The following is a 19,174-nucleotide window of genomic DNA, read 5'->3' as shown; positions in this document are numbered from 1 at the left end:
AGGAGCAGAGTATGAACACATGAGGCGCAGAGTATGAACACATGAGGAGTATGAACACATGAGGAGCAGAGTATGAACACATGAGGAGTATGAACACATGAGGAGTATGAACACATGAGGAGCAGAGTATGAACACATGAGGAGCAGAGTATGAACACATGAGGAGCAGAGTATGAACACATGAGGAGCAGAGTATGAGGAGTATGAACACATGAGGAGCAGAGTATGAGGGGTATGAACACATGAGGAGCAGAGTATGAGGGATATGAACACATGAGGAGCAGAGTATGAACACATGAGGAGCAGAGTATGAGGAGTATGAACACATGAGGAGCAGAGTATGAGGAGTATGAACACATGAGGAGCAGAGTATGAACACATGAGGAGCAGAGTATGAGGAGTATGAACACATGAGGAGCAGAATATGAACACATGAGGAGCAGAGTATGAAGAGTATGAACACATGAGGAGTATGAACACATGAGGAGCAGAGTATGAACACATGAGGAGCAGAGTATGAGGAGTATGAACACATGAGGAGCAGAGTATGAACACATGAGGAGCAGAGTTTGAACACATGAGGAGCAGAGTATGAGGGGTATGAACACATGAGGAGCAGAGTATGAGGAGTATGAACACATGAGGAGTATGAACACATGAGGAGTATGAACACATGAGGAGTATGAAACATGAGGAGTATGAACACATGAGGAGTATGAACACATGAGGAGTATGAACACATGAGGAGCAGAGTATGAACACATGAGGAGTATGAACACATGAGGAGTATGAACACATGAGGAGTATGAACACATGAGGAGCAGAGTATGAACACATGAGGAGCAGAGTATGAACACATGAGGAGCAGAGTATGAACACATGAGGAGCAGAGTATGAGGAGTATGAACACATGAGGAGCAGAGTATGAGGGGTATGAACACATGAGGAGCAGAGTATGAGGGATATGAACACATGAGGAGCAGAGTATGAACACATGAGGAGCAGAGTATGAGGAGTATGAACACATGAGGAGCAGAGTATGAACACATGAGGAGCAGAGTATGAGGAGTATGAACACATGAGGAGCAGAATATGAACACATGAGGAGCAGAGTATGAAGAGTATGAACACATGAGGAGTATGAACACATGAGGAGCAGAGTATGAACACATGAGGAGCAGAGTATGAGGAGTATGAACACATGAGGAGCAGAGTATGAACACATGAGGAGCAGAGTTTGAACACATGAGGAGCAGAGTATGAGGGGTATGAACACATGAGGAGCAGAGTATGAGGAGTATGAACACATGAGGAGCAGAGTATGAGGGATATGAACACATGAGGAGTATGAACACATGAGGAGCAGAGTATGAGGAGTATGAACACATGAGGAGCAGAGTATGAGGAGTATGAACACATGAGGAGCAGAGTATGAGGGGTATGAACACATGAGGAGCAGAGTATGAGGGATATGAACACATGAGGAGCAGAGTATGAACACATGAGGAGCAGAGTATGAGGAGTATGAACACATGAGGAGCAGAGTATGAACACATGAGGAGTAGAGTATGAACACATGAGGAGTATGAACACATGAGGAGCATGAACACATGAGGAGTATGAACACATGAGGGGTATGAACACATGAGGAGCAGAGTATGAACACATGAGGAGCAGAGTATAAGGAGTATGAACACATGAGGAGTATGAACACATGAGGAGCATGAACACATGAGGAGCAGAGTATGAGGAGTATGAACACATGAGGAGCAGAGTATGAACACATGAGGAGTATGAACACATGAGGAGTATGAACACATGAGGAGCATGAACACATGAGGAGCAGAGTATGAACACATGAGGAGCAGAGTATGAGGAGTATGAACACATGAGGAGCAGAGTATGAACACATGAGGAGCAGTTTTCTTATCTGGGCTGTGCAGTCGTTTGACTCTGATCATGTGACTGAGGTGAGTTTTTTTCTGTAAATCCTGAGGTTTGCTCCTTTTTATCAGAATTAATGGATTTCTTCAATCTGCCTTAAGCTTCTTTTGTGGAGCGTTTGCAGCAGATAACAGTCCAGTGTGAATGAGTGGAGAGATTAAAGCTTAATGCGTAACATTAAACATCTGCATCTGTTTAAACTGCACTTCACACACGTCAAACTGAATCCTCTTTGTTTAGAATTAAGAAAAACATAATGAGCGCAGGGTCTGAGGCGTTTAACACTTTACACAGAATAATCATGTGAAAAATACCCTGAAAGAGCCCGAGGTCAGAGCCCCAAGAGAGAGAGAGAGAAAGAGAGAGAAAGAGAGAGAAAGAGAGAGGTCCAGGCTCAGGCTCCCCCTCCCCGGGCCCCGGGCCCCTGAGGATGAACCATAATCACTTTATCGTGTCATAGTCGTGTTTTTCTCCACACGCTTCACTTTTACGTCACAAAATGAACCTGGAGCAGTTTAAAGTGTCAAAAACTGAAAACTGTCTGTGCGCAAAAGGCGCATGTCTGTGCGCAAAAGGCGCATGTCTGGGCGCAAAAGGCGCATGTCTGGGCGGCAGGCGCAGCTGCTGAGCGGAAAAGGCGGGAGAAACGTGCCGCTTCCGCGTCGTGCGCGCAGCGGAGGCGCAGAAGAGCCACGGCGCAGAGGAGGAGCGCAGAGGCTCAGCGTGAGGGAAACATGGACGATAAGTTAATTTTGGCCGTGTTTAATTATCCTGAGCTTTACAACGCGACTTTACCAAACTACCGCTGCACACAGAGCCGCGCAAACGCCTGGAAGAACATCAGCCTGACGCTCGGACTGCCCAGTGAGTGTTTTTAAAGAGCCAAACTTTATGACTCCAAGAGCCGGACCTGGCACCGCGTGACTCTGTGCACTCTCCTCATGGCGCACAGTTTGGCGCAGAGCAGCTTCTGCAGTTTGTTGTGTCTGATTTAAACGCAGCCTCATGGCGCGGTGCGTGTTCGCGTTAGCCTCAGCCTGAGCCTCAGCTTCAGCTTCAGCCGCGGAGGCTTGATCCGCGGTGGAGGCCGCGCTGCTCACGGGGCCGCGCGCTCCGGTGGCGGTGGCGTTTCGGTCGGTGCCGCTCGAGGCGTCGACGGAACGGCGCGGAACAACGGCGGGTCAGCCTCGAGAGCGGCAGAGGGAGCGGCAAAGCGGCACCACCGAGTCTGAGCCGCAATGGCGCCCAGAGCTAAAGCTGCAGGAGACTCCTCCTGAGAGGAGAAGGAGGAGGAAGGAGAAAAGGAGGAGATGGAGCTGCATTCGCTCCTTTGACAGATCCAGAGTGACAAAGTTTAACTGCGGCGCATTCCCTTTGGTTTAATTTATGCTTTTTCTAACGGGTGTAGTGTCTCTCACAGCCTGCAGGGGCCACAGGGGCCAACGCTCAGGGGCCACAGGGGCCGACTGTTAAAACTGTGGTTCTCAGACTTTACACCTGGACCTTTCCAGTGGCACCAGGTCTGTCCCGGGTCTGTCTCAGGTCTGTCTCAGGTCTGTCTCAGGTCTGTCTCAGGTCTGTCTCGGGTCTGTCCCGGGTCTGTCTCGGGTCTGTCCCGGGTCTGTCCCGGGTCTGTCCCGGGTCTGTCTCAGGTCTGTCTCAGGTCTGTCTCAGGTCTGTCTCAGGTCTGTCTCAGGTCTGTCTCAGGTCTGTCCCAGGTCTGTCTCGGGTCTAAAATGGGACATAATCTCTAACATTTCTAAACAAACACTGACCTGCAGGAGCCCACTGGGCCCTGGTACAAACTTTCTTGGAGGCCCCTGATACAAACTTATTTCTCAGTAAATTATATTTTTTCCGCTCACGACTGAGAGAAAATAAACCACAAATGCACCAAAATAAACTAATGGAGCGTTTCAGAAGACGCCACAACATTAAACAGACCAAATATCTGCACCACAGAGAAGCAAAAACTCACATTTTTTAACTGTTTTTTTTTTTTTTTTTTTGGGGGGCAGATGTCTGGTAGGAGTGTGCGCGGGCCTCAGAGGAGTAGACCCTGTTTTAAGTTATTCTAGTAATCGAGTAATCAATCGATTATTAACACTGGATTAACCGTCTCGGCCGTGTTCACTGTCGTCTGTCACAGACACAGTTTATTAGTTTAAATTTGACCTTCAGAAAACACATCCAGTCCTGAGCCTTCAGATCGTCGTGTTTCTCTGCAGCACTTAAACCGTTTGTATCTTTTCTGCAGCTCCTCAGATTCTGGCTTGTGATTAAGATTGTGTTCAATATAAATAAATATATTTTGTAGAAAAGTTAGAGTGCATTTTTAAGACGCATCGTGATCAAAGAGCCCATTAGTTTGACCGACTGTGGGGTCAAACATTTTTTGTTTTTCATAAGATTTCACTTTTGTTTCTAATTCTTAATCATTTGGATGGAAACTTGTAAATGAGTTTAATAAAACGCATGTTTTGTGACTTGTGTTGCAGCCGATGAGTGCAAAAGAAAATGGAAGAACATGAGGGACCGCTACTTGAAAGAAGTCCGCCTGGAGATAAAAAGTAAATCACTTTTTGGAGAAACTGTTCAAAGCCGATGGAGATACAGGCAGCTGATGAACTTCATCGCACCTTTTACCGGGTCAAGAGTCGGTCTGACGGACATGTCTCCAGAGGACGACCAGGACAACCACGACACGGAGTCTGGAAGTGCAGAAGGAGATACGCCTACGCCTGAAGTGATCAAGACGCCACAGTCCTGCACAAAAACCAACCAGCTCAATCAAACCGACATCAAACCGCAGATCGCGTCTGTGGCTCAAGACGCACAAATCGCTCAGTTGGCAGCTCTGGCCAAGATCTCATCAAGTATCTCCCCAATAATCAACAAACCGGGACGGAAACGGCGATTCACACGTGACAGTTTTCCTTCTACTGATGCAACAAACACAAACGCCGCAGAACTGTCTTCGAAGTGGCTGCTAAAAGACAACGGCCCTTCGCCCGCGGCCACCAGGCCACGAGATGAAGATGAGCTGTTTTTACTGAGTTTTGTTCCAGCTCTTAAGAGACTCGCTCCTCAAAAAAGATGTGAAACTAAAATAAGAATCCAACAGATAATGTATGAAGCAGAATTTAATGTGTTTGAATCTGAGAAACTTTCAGGAGACGCCCAAGACTGAAACAGAAATATGAACAAACCAATGTGTTAAATGAACATCTTTATTTACAATGCAATGTATTGATCTGTAGAGAATCTGCACATTCAGTGAGTGTAGTTAAGCTTCATTTATACAGTTTTTTACAAAGTCTAGTTGTATACAGCGACATGGTTTTACACATTTGTCCATAGAATAAGAGACTAATGTTTTTTGTAGGTAGTTTTGTAGAAAAGTTTGATCTAATGAATAAAACACAATATGATGCGTCTTTTAAACAGATGTGAGTTTTTACTGTTTCAGGTCCAACAGCACGACCCTACATTAAATAAACATTTGTATTCATGGCATTTACACATTTTAAAAATCTGATTTGCTATTTTAAGAAAAAAAAAACACAGGTTCTGATCTACCAAACTGTACTCCTGCGCAGCGCCCCCTTGAGGTCTCTGTTGCATAGTTCGCAGTGGAGAAGTTTCTTTTTTAAGGCTGTAAAACGACTTGAAATTCATGCATAACATTTACTTTTGTCACTCATTAGAATTAACACGTTTTTGGGACAAAGTAAATCGCACATATTTAAAGACTCTTTTAATACTAACAGTTTTGTTTCACTAATCAAGCGATCAAAAGCCAAAACATAATTACCAAAGCAACAAAGAGGAAAAGCCGTGACAGAAACTGCTCGTCCAGGTGCTGCGGCGTCCCGGGAGCTGCTGTTTACAAAATGTTTATTTTTAGAGGAAATGTGACGTTAAAAGCAGATTTATGAGTGAAGTCAAACTTACCCGGTGGAGGTCGTCCATCGTTGATGTTAAATGCAGTGGCAAAAATCCCAAACGGAAAGGCACCAATTCCAAACGACATCTGGAATCCTCCATCTCCAAACCCAAAGCCCTGGAATCCCTAAGAAAATACAGCAATCTGTTCATGAATGTACTTAAAAAAAAACATTTCATCCCAAGACAAGTTTTTGTTCAACTTAGTGGGAAGATTCTCCAAAATATTTCATCATAAATAAAAATAGAGCTGTTCAAACATGGAGCAGCTTGAGACTTACTCCACGATTCTCAGGTTCAGGTCTTTGTCCTTGAGGTCGAGGGGGAGTTCTTTCTCTGTTGAAGAGAATCTAAATATTTACATTTGTCTTTGAGACATGGAAAGTGTTTGTGATTCCCATTTCTGACCGAGGATCCTGCTGCCCGGTGCTCCCTCTCCCGTACAGTGGAATCACTTTATCTCGACTTATTCCAGCTTTACACACCGGACACACTTGTCTGGTCGGTCGAGTCTCCAGCCACTGCACAAAGAAACAAGTGAAATAAAAGAATAAAACACAGCATCTGATTCACTCAACAAACTCCTGTCACTTACCTGATGCAAACAAGGCCAACTGGAAAAGAAAAGAAGAGTTAACCAAAGTAAACAAACCCACACAAGAAGAATTAAACTGTAGCTCTGACCAGAAGAGGTGACCACACAGACTGATGACCGCGTCTTTGGCCGTGTCCAGACAGATGTTACACTCAAAAGTGCTGTCCTGGTTCCCACTGTCCGCCGCAGAGGAGCTGGACGTGGTGTTTTCAGCCGAGGAGGTGGCCATTTATCCACAGATCCTTTAAAAACACTGATTCTGAAGCTCCAGGCGCTTTAATCAACACTTTACCCGCAAAAAGACACGATTTAAGATGAATTTACAACAGTCTGAGTAAAAACATGGTGAAAGTCTGGCCTTTAACCGCGGATCTGCACAAATAAACAAGTCAACAGCTGCTAAAGCTAAACATAAATGCTAAACATAAATGCTAAACATAAATGCTAAACATAAATGCTAAACATAAATGCTAAACATAAATGCTAAACATAAATGCTAACCAGAGCAAAGCTAAACTCCTGAAAAGAGCCGCTGTGACATAAAAAGTAAAAGCAGAAAAAGTCTCTTAAAGTTCGGGCTTTTTCACTTTGAAAGTCTCAGGCCTAAAGTTTCTCCATTTCCACAGTTTATTACAACACTTTTCCACAACACTGAATGTGACCGGAAGTAGCTACATCCGGGTCACTGACGGGGCGCGGCGAGACGGACGCGATCGCCCCCGCGCGGCTGAACACGGGAATGTCATAATAATAATAATAATAATAATAATAATAATAATAATAATAATAATAATAATAATAATAATAATAATAATAATAATAATAATAATAATAATAATAAGAAGAAGAAGAAGAAGAAGAAGAAGAATAAAACCAGGACTGAAGGTGATTTAAAGTTATAAATGGAGACAGGGGGAGACTGGAGTCCTGTTCAGTCCTGGACAGACCCTGTATTTTCAAAGTATATTGCATAAATAAATGATAGTAAATATAAATACACACTCTAATATTTGGTTGTTACTTTAGCTTTGATTACGTCACACATTCGCTGTGGCATTGTTTCGATTTAACTTCTACGTCACAGATTTATTTCCATCCAGTGTTGCATTCATTTTTCACCTGTTGCTTTGCTGATGGTAGAGATGGAATAACCTGGTCATTCAGTATATTCAGGTGTCAGCTGACCTCATTCACAGACTGATGCTGAACCTAGACCTGACCAACTGCAGGAGGAGACGACCTGTTTAGTTAAATCCAAGAGACTTTTTTCTGTATAAATTCCGCACAAATCTCATGAACTCACTGTTATGATGATGCAGATTTTATAGTTATTAATTATTGACACAACTCAGGTAGAATTTTATTAGAAAAAACACTTTTTTTTTAACAAAACATTTGTAAACATTTAGTTTATGCGATTTCTATGGACTTGGATCTCGAGCGTAGATCTTCGGCCAGTGCTGTTTCGATCCTGGACGTCAGGGAGCGTTTTAAAGTGGTTTTAAAGTCATTCCCGATAAACACGTAGAGAACAGGAGACATGAAGCTGTTTGCTGCGGCCAAGGTCGCACCGACCTTCAGGCCAGTGTGGAGCACGTCCGAACTGTGCCTCTTCAAGTCTAACTCCAGGAGGATAAACGTGTGATAAGGAACCCAGCAGAAGAAGAACGAACAGATCAGAGCGGACAGGATCTTATAGGGTTTTGTAGATTTAAGAGTCACGTTCTTCAGCTGGAACACAAGCACTGCCCCACAAATGACGATGATGAAGAAGGGAATAACAAAGCCGCAGATGAAGCGCGTTTGTGCCACGGCTGCGTGATGCGACGTGTCTCTGTAATCTGAATAACACTGAGTGACCGTTCCATGGACAGTGATGTGTCTGTAGATCATCGAGGGCAGAGTCAGGAGGCCGGAAAACACCCACAACACGGCAACAAGCGCCAGGGCCTTCCACGGACACCGGTGATTCTGTGACCAAACAGGAAACGACACCATCACACACCTGTCCACGCTGATCAGCACCAAGAGGAACACGCTGCTGTACATGTTCAAGAACAACACGGAGGAGGTGAGTTTGCACATGAGCAGACCGAAGGGCCAGTGCAGAGTGACCATGTAGAAGACCTCGAGCGGCAGGAAGACGCAGAACACCAGGTTAGAAACAGCCAGACTGATGTACCACGTGGTTATCACCGTCTTTTTCATTTTACATCCACAGATCCAGATGACCAAAGAGTTTCCAACAAGACCAAACACAGAAATAAAGACGTTTATGGTGACCAGCACCGGGGTCAACGCCGTCTGTGAGCTGGTGAAGGCGAACTGTCCAACGGAACTCGAGTTGAAGTCACTTTCATTGACTGAAGTGTAGTCGTCATAACTGACATAATCCAGATCCATCTTTTCTGAAAAATATATAAAAAACACAGACACAGAGGTGAAAAATGTAAAAAACACAGACACAGAGGTGAAAAATGTAAAAAACACAGACACAGAGGTGAATAATATATAAAAAAAACACAGACACAGAGGTGAAAAATGTAAAAAACACAAACACAGAGGTGAAAAATGTATAAAAAACACAGACACAGAGGTGAAAAATGTATAAAACACAAACATGGAGACGTTAAAATCCACAAACACACAGAACATGATGGTAAAGAGCATTTCTTCTTCTTCTTCTTTTTCCAACACTGTTCAAACTGTTTTTTTTATATTATAGTTTTTCCTTGTTACTGGTGATAAAGTGGCTGATTATGATGGTGAGAGAAACAGAAAAGTCTCTTGTTTTATTGAGAGTTCAAGGAGAATTACTGAATCTACAGTGTCGTCTGTTTCACTTCTTGGATTATAAGAAAAACACTTCTCTTTGTTTTGTGACACTTGATTTAGGTGAAATTAAATTCATTAAATTGTACTTACTTTGTGCTGCGTGTCGAGCTCTGTCGCCTCGATCTGTTTTTACAACGTAAACGTAGGAAGATTCACTTCTCACTTTAGTTTCCTGAGAGTTTTCATCATGATGCAAGTGCCCGACCTGTGGCTCCTGTTCATGAGAAAAACATTTATGTGTTTAAAAAAAACACACAGTGATGAATGAATCTGCAAAGTGCATTTTGAGGAAATAAGATGACAGTGATTTAGGCGTCAGGTGAACTCTCCTTTATAGTAAAGTGTTTTTATTTGACTTTATTGAAGCAGGTTAAAAACTGTTTCAAAAGGACAAATGTATAAAGTTTCTGAAAATGACACAGGACTCACTGCCCCGTGAAGAATTCTTCTTTTGAAAAACACATAAAAAAACAACAACAAAAAACTGCAACTGTAACTCCAGCCTCTGCCCTTTGAGCTGATTGAACATTTAACACTTCCCCAAAATCCTGCTGAGTCCAAGACTCGATCACGATGGAACAAACTGGCAACGCCTCAAGTTTATCTGTACAGCACAAAACACACACAAAACAGACACACACACACGCGCGCACCCCCGCACACACACATGCATGCACCCCCCCCACACACACACACAGTCATTCAAAGAACTTTATAGAATAAGAAAGACATTAAAATCACAACAAATCAAAACATAAATAATCATCATAAAATAAACATTAAAAGAGAAAAGGCAGAATAAAACTCAAAGTTGAGGCCTGTCTCACATCTTCAGGAAGAATGTTCCAGGTTTTAACAGCACAAAACTGGTCCTGGTTGAGTCCTGGTTTAGTCCTGGTTTAGTCCCGGTTTAGTCCCGGGTTAGTCCTGGTTCAGTCCTGGTTTAGTCCCGGTTTAGTCCTCCTGTTCATATGTGTATATAACATGTGGTAGATGAATTGTAAATAAGCTAATTTCTTTAAAATACAGGTGACTGTAATCTGTTACTACTATTTTAATAATATTATGATACTATTATAATACAATTATAATAATAATGACCCCACACAGGGGGAAATCACACATTTAGGTGTTTGATTTTCTTACAGAAAAGGTGAGCTCACACTGACAAAGCAGTGCCTCTAGTTAGCTTCACCCATTTATATATACAGTCTATCAACAACACATGTTTTATATTCTTCAGTTCAATCTTCAGTCTTTCATTTGAAAATGGAAAAACTGCTTGAATTTCAGGATTCACTCGGCTCTTTCCGTCTCCACTCGGCTCTTTCCGTGACCCTCCTCCTCACTTCGGCTCCACTCGGCTCTTTCCGTGACCCTCCTCCTCACTTCGGCTTCACTCGGCTCTTTCCGTGACCCTCCTCCTCACTTCGGCTTCACTCGGCTCTTTCCGTGACCCTCCTCCTCACTTCGGCTTCACTCGGCTCTTTCCGTGCCTCTCCGGCCTCTTCCCGCCCTCTTCTTCTTCGCTAGCTTAGCCAGTAGCATTTAAAGTTCGTCACGAGCCCGGTCAACATGGCGGGTCCTATGATGAAGTGTTTTTCTCCTTTTTCTTTCCTGACCAGGAGACTGTCCGCTCCGGAGATTTTCAGCAGATGCTGTTATCACGTGAAGGTAAAGTTTAAAGCGACATTTACACCGCGGAAATGTTTATTATTATGTTCTTTATGTTTTTACGTCACAGGCCAGTTTAGCTCACTGCGTCAAGGACAAAAACAAACAACAAACAAACAAACAAACAAACTGACCACACAGTGAGGAGTCTGTGGTCACTCACTGGTCACTGAACTGTTGAGGTCTGGTCATTCAGACCGCATGTTTATATAAACACAGAGTAAAAGAGAATACAGACTGTAAACAGAGTATTTACAGTACACAGAGTACAAGAGTATGTGTATTTACAGTTTACACAGTGTATTTACTGTAGAAATACATATAATATGTAAGAATATTCTCTGTAATGTGACATAAACGGGCCTTGTTTCTGTGACATAATGAGCTGATATAAAGACATGAGGCAGTGACCAGAGTCTGACCAAAACAAACTGTCCAGTGATTTAAACTGTGACTTTTGTTATGACATTTGCACTTTCAGGCTCTAAGCTCATTTTTCTTCGTGTTTGACTCTGAGTTTATAGTTTTAGACACAAAACATGAGAAGAGTCTGGTCCTGTTCAAACTGAAGCTTTAAACTTTAAAATAATAAAGAACAAGAAACACGGGGCTGAAAGACTCCTTTAAAAATGTATTTTATTTTTTGTCGTCACTGTGACTCAGCAGGAATTTGTGTGGTCACCGTGTGGTCACTATACTGTACTGTACTTTTTGTTTTTAGGTCATGGACCATTATGAAAACCCCAGAAACGTGGGCTCTCTGGACAAAAACTCGAGGAACGTGGGGACGGGTTTGGTCGGGGCTCCGGCCTGTGGAGACGTGATGAAGCTTCAGGTCATTTACTCTTTACACTGTCAAACCACACACTGAATAATATAATAAAATCTAACACATAAAGGGCCCGGAGCAGCTCATTAAAGGGCCTAAAGCGGCGGCTGATCTGTTTTAAGGAGTTTTGCAATGATCCTGTGAACGTCGTGTTTACACATTTACCCAAAATTTGAAGAAAACAACAACATGATGTATTTTTGTTTGTAAATGTTCATCAAATGCACCGTGATACTTTTCACCATCACTGTTATTGTCTCTGTCATTACACACTGGCGCCACCTTGTGCTGAAAAATCTGAATAGTGTAATAGAGCTTTTAAGTTCTGCATTACTTAATGTTTATTAATATTTAATATGTTTATTAATACTTTAATAATAATTGACACGAGGCAGAAAAGAAGGAACTGTCTGCTTTGCTCTTGATTGATTTCTTCTTCTTCTTTATTTTTCCCCCCAAAAATATTAGAATTTTTGAAGTGAAAAGTCTCACATGGGGTTATAGGATCGACCGACCTGGCAAAAAAATAAATAAAATGGGCATCACAACCACACCCGACATTTAAAATCTTAGACATTCAGAGGCAGAGGGCGTGTGCACGGTGGCGTGTGCACGGTGGCGTGTGCACGGTGGCGAGGGCCTTCATCTCCGCTTGTAGCTTTAATAATAAATAATTTCCACAGATTGAGGTGGACGACCAGGGGAAGATCGTAGACGCCAGATTCAAAACATTTGGCTGCGGTTCGGCCATCGCCTCCAGCTCTTTAGCGACGGAGTGGGTGAAGGGCAAGTCTGTGAGTCACATTTACACACAATTTACACTGTGTTTAAAAAAACACAGAATTTACACTGTGTTCTTAAAGTATAAACATAGTAAAGCTCTTTGTTCCACAGGTGGAGGAAGCACTGACCATAAAAAACACAGACATCGCCAAAGAGCTTTGTCTTCCTCCGGTGAAACTCCACTGCTCCAGTGAGTCGAGTCTTAATCTAGAATTCTGACTTTATGCTTTATCCTTGAGTCTAAACTCCTCGTCTCTTAGTGCTCGCTGAAGACGCCATCAAAGCTGCGCTCGCCGACTACCGTCTGAAGCAGCGGGACGAGCCGCAGGACGCAGCCAGGGCCAACAACTGAACATAGCTCTGTAGCCCCCTCTAGTGCAGACCTCGTGGTACTGCAGTGAGGTACACAGTACATTTCTAAATACGCACACGACTCTGAAACTTTACTCCTGTCACATTAACGCACAAACGAAGCTGTCGGAAGAAGACGCAATGGAGCCTTATTTATGAGACTGTTTTTGTTCAAACATTTTGTGCTTGAAAAGAAATCGTGGCTGTAGTGGAAAAAACAAAGCACTTCTCAGGCACATTTTAATCACTTTTTTTATGCAAAGGGCCAGTGCGGCTTCAGAAGGGCCCCTGGGTTTTATGTTTGGTAGAAATGCTTCCCTTTTGTTCAAATAAAATAAATATTAAAACTGACACCGTAGGTCGTCATATTTATTCTTTTATGGAAGACAATGAGTTTATTTACACACACATACACACTTTTGTGTTACATAAAGTCCATTTCATGAGATGCTGAAGTACGGTAAGTGTATTAGGACAAACACAGGGCAAACTCACTTTTGTTTTTTAACATTTCTGCTCAGTTTTCTGAGGCTTTGTCTTGAAGGAGCCGTGTCCCGTTAAACACCGTAAAACACGAAAAGTCTCAGCACTAAATAAATGTTTGTGTCAGAGGCAAAACGCAGAAATGTCCTGCAAACACGATCAGGAGGAAAATCCCTTTAAAATGTGACAAACCGTTTTAGGAGCAGGTCCGTGGAGCCTCAGAAGGCCGTCTTCTCTCCTGCGATGAGCTGGAGCGTGGCGGCGTCGTGGACGTGGAGCGAGGTCGGCCGCTCGCTCCTGTTGATTAACGTCTCCTGTGAATCTCTTTGAGACAGACTCTCTTCTGAAACTGCTGCTTCGCTGAGCGACAGCTGACACGGCTCGCTCTCCTCGGGGAGGCTGGGCAGCAGTGAGTCTAAGATGGAGTCTCGTGTGTGGATCTCCTCAGACCTGTGCTCCTGACCCTCTGCTTTAGGAGGAGTCCGTAGGCTCCTGGCGGCTCTCATGATGTCGGCTTGAAGCTGCCTGTGGCTGTCCACCGTCTCGTTCTGCTCTAGACTCACTTTTTCAGGCAGGTCACTAAAAGGCTTGGCCCCTCCGGTCTTGTCCCGATGGTCCACGTACATTTTGGAGGGGAAAGACGACGGGTAGTACGCGTTAAATCTGCGTTTACGGCTCATGAAAAAGGCCCCACAGAGAACGAGGAACATGAGGAAGACCAGAGTGATGGTGATGAGGATCAGGAGCGTGTTGTCTCTCAGGAAGTCCTCCACTCGCTTTAGGGCATCGGCGCTCACGCTGGAGCCGGCGGCCGTGGTCAGGAGCTCAGGGGTCAGGGGCGTGGTCAGGCGCTCAGGGGCCAGGGGCGTGGTCAGGAGTTCAGAGGTCAAGGTCATGGGAGCTAAAGACGATGTAAAGTTTAAAAGTTCATCCTCATCTGTGCTTCCCTCAAACGTGCTGTAAAGAGCCAGAGGATGAGCCAAAGTGCTGCTGAAGACGACGACGAGCAGACGGAAAACACAGCTCTTCATTTTTACTGTGTGTCTGAAAAAAGCACAAAAACAGGAGACGTTCTTATTATTCTTGGCATTTCTTTCTCCACCTTTTAGTTCGTACACGAGGCTTTAGAAGTGAACAAAGTGATGGACACAAAGTGATGGACACGCTGGGATCTCCACATCAAAAATAAAACGTTTTACAAAATGTCGTTTAAATATCGATGTGGATTTTTCCATTTGGAGGTCAGACCTCCATTTTGAGGACTTTTATAGATCTGTGTCCTGTGGGACGCTGCTCACTCGACTGCACTTATCTGACACTTAAACATAGAAAAGTTCATATATAAATATCAGGTTCGTGCCTCATCATGTTCTAGTCTGACCTCTGTTCTCTCTGGACGATGAAGCACAGGTCAGTCTCCACTTTCATGGTCAGATAAAGGACATTTCTCTAGTAGTGAAACATAAATGTTTGACTCAAAGACAAAAGCAGTGCTGTTGGTCTCCTGCCTTTGTCCCACAGACTGAAAACATCTGTGAACGAGCTGGAACCTCTGCTCATCTGGAAAAGGGGGAGGGTCAAACTGCGAGACCATCACACGATTTAAACAAACGACTAAAGAAAACGAGAAACAAACTGGACTCACCATCAGAAGTGTGTGAGCGTCTGGAGCGTCTGGAGCCCGGGCCGACACAGACGGGTCTCACTGCTGTTTCAGGTTTCAGTCTGGAGTTCTGTCTGGATACTCTGGAGTTAACCCCTCCCTCCGCTCCAGCCTCCGCCCCCTTTTCTCCAGCCGTGTCTGAGCAGCCTGCGCTCACAGATTGTTCTTGTTTGGTAGAAGTTTATAAGGTGTAGGGGAAAGGCGACACTTTACTCGACCAAACAAACGTCTGTGCAGCTCCTGAAACTGAGTCTAAACTTAAACTTTTACCCCAACACTGGACCAATGTTCTGTCTCTGTTTAAACCCAGAACTACAAGGGTCTTTTCACACAAAACCTTTGTCTAAAACCTAAAGCCCAAACAGAGACTTCACTACAGTGAAGATTTAAATTTAAACCTAAACCAGGGCGTCAGAACATCGATAGAAAAGGCTGATAGTTTCATGGTTTGATTTCTTACTGATGTAAGAGACTTTGGGATATTTAAGACATTCTGTAGTTTATAGTCATGACAGTAGAAAAGTAGAAATGTGACAAATATGGACGAGTTTAACAGATCCTGAAATAAAAACATGAAAAATGTTTTTCTGTGTCTGGAGAAAAATGAGGTGAAACTGAAGGTGAAAATGAGCCTGAAGGTCCTGAAGCTCGTACTGATGGTGCACGAAGAACTTAATGTGGTCAGGCCTTTGGTCAGGCCTTTGGTCAGGCCTTTGGTCAGGCCTTTGGTCAGTCTTATGTCAGGATCGGGGGCAGAGCCTCTTTGACACATTGCAGTGTATTGTGTCCAGGAGCAGTTCTACTCACAGTGTGACCACTTTAGGCTAAAATGTGACCGTCAGGCGGCCAGTGCGATCAGTCAGGACACGTCGCTCTTTATATGGACATGAGGAGGGTCAGAGCGGCTCCTGCGTCGTCACAGTTTACACTGGACCCAGCTCTGTGAAGACTCAGACTCACACAAACAACTGTCCTCAACGAGCTTCTGTTTCAAACATTAAAATGAGTTTTAAAAAGTAGGTTTAGCCTCAAATAGTTTTTTTTAATATGAAATGATGTAATGATGATGTCACCAATTACATTTTTTTTTTTTTTACATTTTCAAAAAAATTCTATATTTGCACATGTCACAAAAACCTCAGAACAATGATCAAAACAAATACAAGTCCAAATAAAGCTGAAAAACCCTGAGGATAAAACAGAATGAAAAAACAAACTTATCTGAAAGTTCTTTTGTAAAACTTAAAACTAAATCTGGACCAACATGACACTTTGAATTCAATGATTTCATAGAGGAACAGGAGAAGATTATTTTAGAACATTAAAATCTGCTTCAGGAATTGAATCATAATTTACAAGAAAAAACAGAACTTCTGTAACATGACCCAGTTCTGAGGCAAAGACACAGAACAGTCTAATCCCCGACAGAGAAGGCCCTTCCTGCCTCCTGCTGCTAAGTGAAAAACCAGGACATCTGCCGGGGACATTTAGGAGACACCATCTTTGATCTGAAAGTCCAAGTCACATGGTGTAAAAGTATTTCCTCTGCAGAGCCAAACCTCACGGCTCAGAGTCTGATACGAGTCTTTTTGTGTTTGTGGTTTGTGTTTCTTCCTCTTCAGTAAAGATCAGGCCCAAACCACCAGATTCATAAAGGAAATAGAGACTGAGCCCCACGTCAGAAAAACACTGACGGATCAGCTCCTCACTGCTCCTCACTGCTCCTCACTGCTCCTCACAGCTCCTCACTGCTCCTCACAGCTCCTCACTGCTCCTCACAGCTCCTCACTGCTCCTCACAGCTCCTCACTGCTCCTCACTGCTCCTCACTGCTCCTCACTGCTCCTCACAGCTCCTCACTGCTCCTCACAGCTCCTCACTGCTCCTCACTGCTCCTCACTGCTCCTCACTGCTCCTCACTGCTCCTCACTGCTCCTCACAGCTACTTCTGCCTCTGCTAAAACTCACGTACTCTATAAACACGTGTACTCGTACCTATAAACACGCGTACTCGTATCTATAAACGTGTACGCGTATCTATAAACGTGTACTTGTACTCGTATCTATAAACGTGTACTTGTACTCGTATCTATAAACGTGTACTTGTACTCGTATCTATAAACGTGTACTTGTACTCGTATCTATAAACGTGTACTTGTACTCGTATCTATAAACGTGTACTTGTACTCGTATCTATAAACTCGCGTACTTGTACTCGTATCTATAAACACGCGTACTTGTACTCGTATCTATAAACACGCGTACTTGTACTCGTATCTATAAACACGCGTACTTGTACTTGTATCTATAAACACGCGTACTTGTACTTGTATCTATAAACACGCGTACTTGTACTTGTATCTATAAACACGCGTACTTGTACTTGTATCTATAAACACGCGTACTTGTACTTGTATCTATAAACACGCGTACTTGTACTTGTATCTATAAACACGCGTACTTGTACTTGTATCTATAAACACTTGTACTTGTACTCGTATCTATAAACACTTGTACTTGTACTCGTATCTATAAACACTTGTACTCGTATCTATAAACACTTGTACTCGTATCTATAAACACTTGTACTCGTATCTATAAACACTTGTACTTGTATCTATAAACACTTGTACTTGTATCTATAAACACTTGTACTTGTATCTATAAACACTTGTACTTGTATCTATAAACACTTGTACTTGTATCTATAAACACTTGTACTTGTATCTATAAATACTTGTACTTGTATCTATAAACTCAGGCAACGATTGTTTTGGGAAAGCATTTTGTACAAATGTGTAAAAGTCTTTTCTATAAACATTTTTTTTCTGGAGCTGGTTCAGATGATCATGATTTTAATGGTTATAAATATTTGGACGCCGTTTACTTTTCGAGACGAGGACAGTAAATATTCGCAGTAACTCTCTCTTTATCTTCTCAGTCCATTTCCTTCATGAACATCCTGGACACACAAACAGCAGGTTTTTTTTTTTGCTTGTTGCCTTTGAATGACACTTTATCTAAACGTAACGATCGTTATCAGGGAGGAAACTGCTCAGCGTGAGGTTGTCGGCCGTTTCGTCGTCGCTGTCCCCGCCCTGATGGATGACCAGGACCCCGTTGGTCACTGGGGCGCGTTGTTTGGTGTAGCGCCGACGGGAGCTGGTGCTTTCAGGCAGCAGTGACGATATACACATCATCTCTGTGCCTTGGTGCGATCTCCTCAGTCTGTACTTTCTCGAGGACAGTTTGGTGCAAAGGATTATGGTGGAAATGATAAAAAACGTCGCTACGACAGCCAGACACGCGATAATAATCAGACACTTTTTGACCACGCCCAGAGACGAGCAGGGTGTGGCCTCGGTGTTTCGTGGACCTTCTTTGGTTGGATTTGGTTTAGTCGCAGGTAAAGTTTTGGGAATAATGGGAATCCAGGCTCCTTGTGTGGCGTTCGAGGTCTCGGAGGCGTTCGTTGAGGACATTTCTGCTGTAGCGGTCATGTTGATGTTTGCAGTTGTTGGAACAGTAGTGGCTTTGGTTGATTTAAACTCGGGTGGTGTTGACGCGTTGGTTGAAATGTGGCGGACAGGAGCGGTAGTGTTTGTCGTAGGGGCGGTTTGGTCGCTGCTTCTGGAGATTGCAGAAGTGACGGTTGCCGCTGTAGTTTCTGGTGACACTGTTGATATTTTTGTAGTGGGTGTGATCGTTGTGAAGCCCGTTGTCGGGGTCTTTGGGGCCCCTGACGCTGCAGTGGTATAATCTGACGACTCTGCTTTTGGCGTCACAATTGGGACGGTTTCGTTTGTAGTTCTGTTTGTTCCCGTTGGCGTTGCTGAAGGTGAGGTTTTTGGCATCACGCTGGACTGTTTTGGGGTCGTTGGAGATGGCGTTTCTTTGGCTGGTTCCACTACTGTTGTTGGCGAAGTCGTTGGCGAAGTCGTTGGCATCTCTTTGGCTGATTTCACTCCTGTCGTTGGCGAAGTCGTTGGCGAAGTTGTTGGCGTCTCTTTGGCTGTTTTCACTCCTGTCGTTGGCGAAGTCGTTGGCGTCTCTTTGGCCGTTTTCACTCCTGT

The 19,174-nt window shown here is 43.7% G+C and overlaps 5 protein-coding genes across 6 annotated transcripts; 2 read left to right on the top strand and 3 right to left on the bottom strand.

The window, feature by feature from the left end:
- The first annotated feature begins 2,584 nt into the window (after nucleotides 1-2,584).
- LOC117392229 (transcription factor Adf-1-like) lies at nucleotides 2,585-5,487 on the top strand. Its single transcript, XM_033990259.2, has 2 exons — nucleotides 2,585-2,808; nucleotides 4,443-5,487. Exons 1-2 carry the CDS (start codon nucleotides 2,679-2,681, stop codon nucleotides 5,132-5,134), a joined length of 822 nt encoding a protein of 273 aa, XP_033846150.1. The 5' UTR covers nucleotides 2,585-2,678; the 3' UTR covers nucleotides 5,135-5,487.
- A 179-nt stretch (nucleotides 5,488-5,666) lies between these two features.
- Nucleotides 5,667-6,935, bottom strand: rnf185 (ring finger protein 185). 2 transcript variants are annotated; one of them, XM_033990260.2, is made up of 6 exons: nucleotides 6,574-6,935; nucleotides 6,485-6,503; nucleotides 6,298-6,410; nucleotides 6,171-6,225; nucleotides 5,899-6,016; nucleotides 5,667-5,826 (listed from the first exon to the last, which is right to left on the bottom strand). In XM_033990260.2, exons 1-6 carry the CDS (start codon nucleotides 6,711-6,713, stop codon nucleotides 5,729-5,731), a joined length of 543 nt encoding a protein of 180 aa, XP_033846151.1. In that variant the 5' UTR covers nucleotides 6,714-6,935; the 3' UTR covers nucleotides 5,667-5,728. The 2 variants fall into 2 exon arrangements, with proteins under 2 accessions (XP_033846151.1, XP_033846153.1); XM_033990262.2 differs by having other exon boundaries at nucleotides 5,667-5,823.
- Nucleotides 6,936-7,894: 959 nt separating this feature from the next.
- On the bottom strand, nucleotides 7,895-8,887 carry LOC117392105 (chemerin-like receptor 1). Its single transcript, XM_033990086.1, has one exon. The coding sequence runs from the start codon at nucleotides 8,885-8,887 to the stop codon at nucleotides 7,895-7,897; it is 993 nt and encodes a 330-aa protein (XP_033845977.1).
- A 1,984-nt stretch (nucleotides 8,888-10,871) lies between these two features.
- Nucleotides 10,872-13,312, top strand: LOC117391708 (iron-sulfur cluster assembly scaffold protein IscU-like). The gene is made up of 5 exons (XM_033989592.2): nucleotides 10,872-10,993; nucleotides 11,715-11,828; nucleotides 12,506-12,616; nucleotides 12,717-12,795; nucleotides 12,866-13,312. The coding sequence occupies exons 1-5, from the start codon at nucleotides 10,895-10,897 to the stop codon at nucleotides 12,955-12,957; spliced, it is 495 nt and encodes a 164-aa protein (XP_033845483.1). The 5' UTR covers nucleotides 10,872-10,894; the 3' UTR covers nucleotides 12,958-13,312.
- Nucleotides 13,308-16,240, bottom strand: tmem119b (transmembrane protein 119b). Its single transcript, XM_033989591.2, has 2 exons — nucleotides 15,085-16,240; nucleotides 13,308-14,483 (listed from the first exon to the last, which is right to left on the bottom strand). Exon 2 carries the CDS (start codon nucleotides 14,468-14,470, stop codon nucleotides 13,658-13,660), a length of 813 nt encoding a protein of 270 aa, XP_033845482.1. The 5' UTR covers nucleotides 14,471-14,483; nucleotides 15,085-16,240; the 3' UTR covers nucleotides 13,308-13,657.
- Nucleotides 16,241-19,174: the final 2,934 nt, after the last annotated feature.

The sequence above is a fragment of the Periophthalmus magnuspinnatus genome, chromosome 23 (assembly GCF_009829125.3).
Source record: "Periophthalmus magnuspinnatus isolate fPerMag1 chromosome 23, fPerMag1.2.pri, whole genome shotgun sequence".
NCBI lineage: Eukaryota > Metazoa > Chordata > Actinopteri > Gobiiformes > Gobiidae > Periophthalmus > Periophthalmus magnuspinnatus.
The sequence above is the reverse complement of the archived record's forward strand: the minus strand, read 5'-3'. Positions and strand labels throughout refer to the sequence as shown.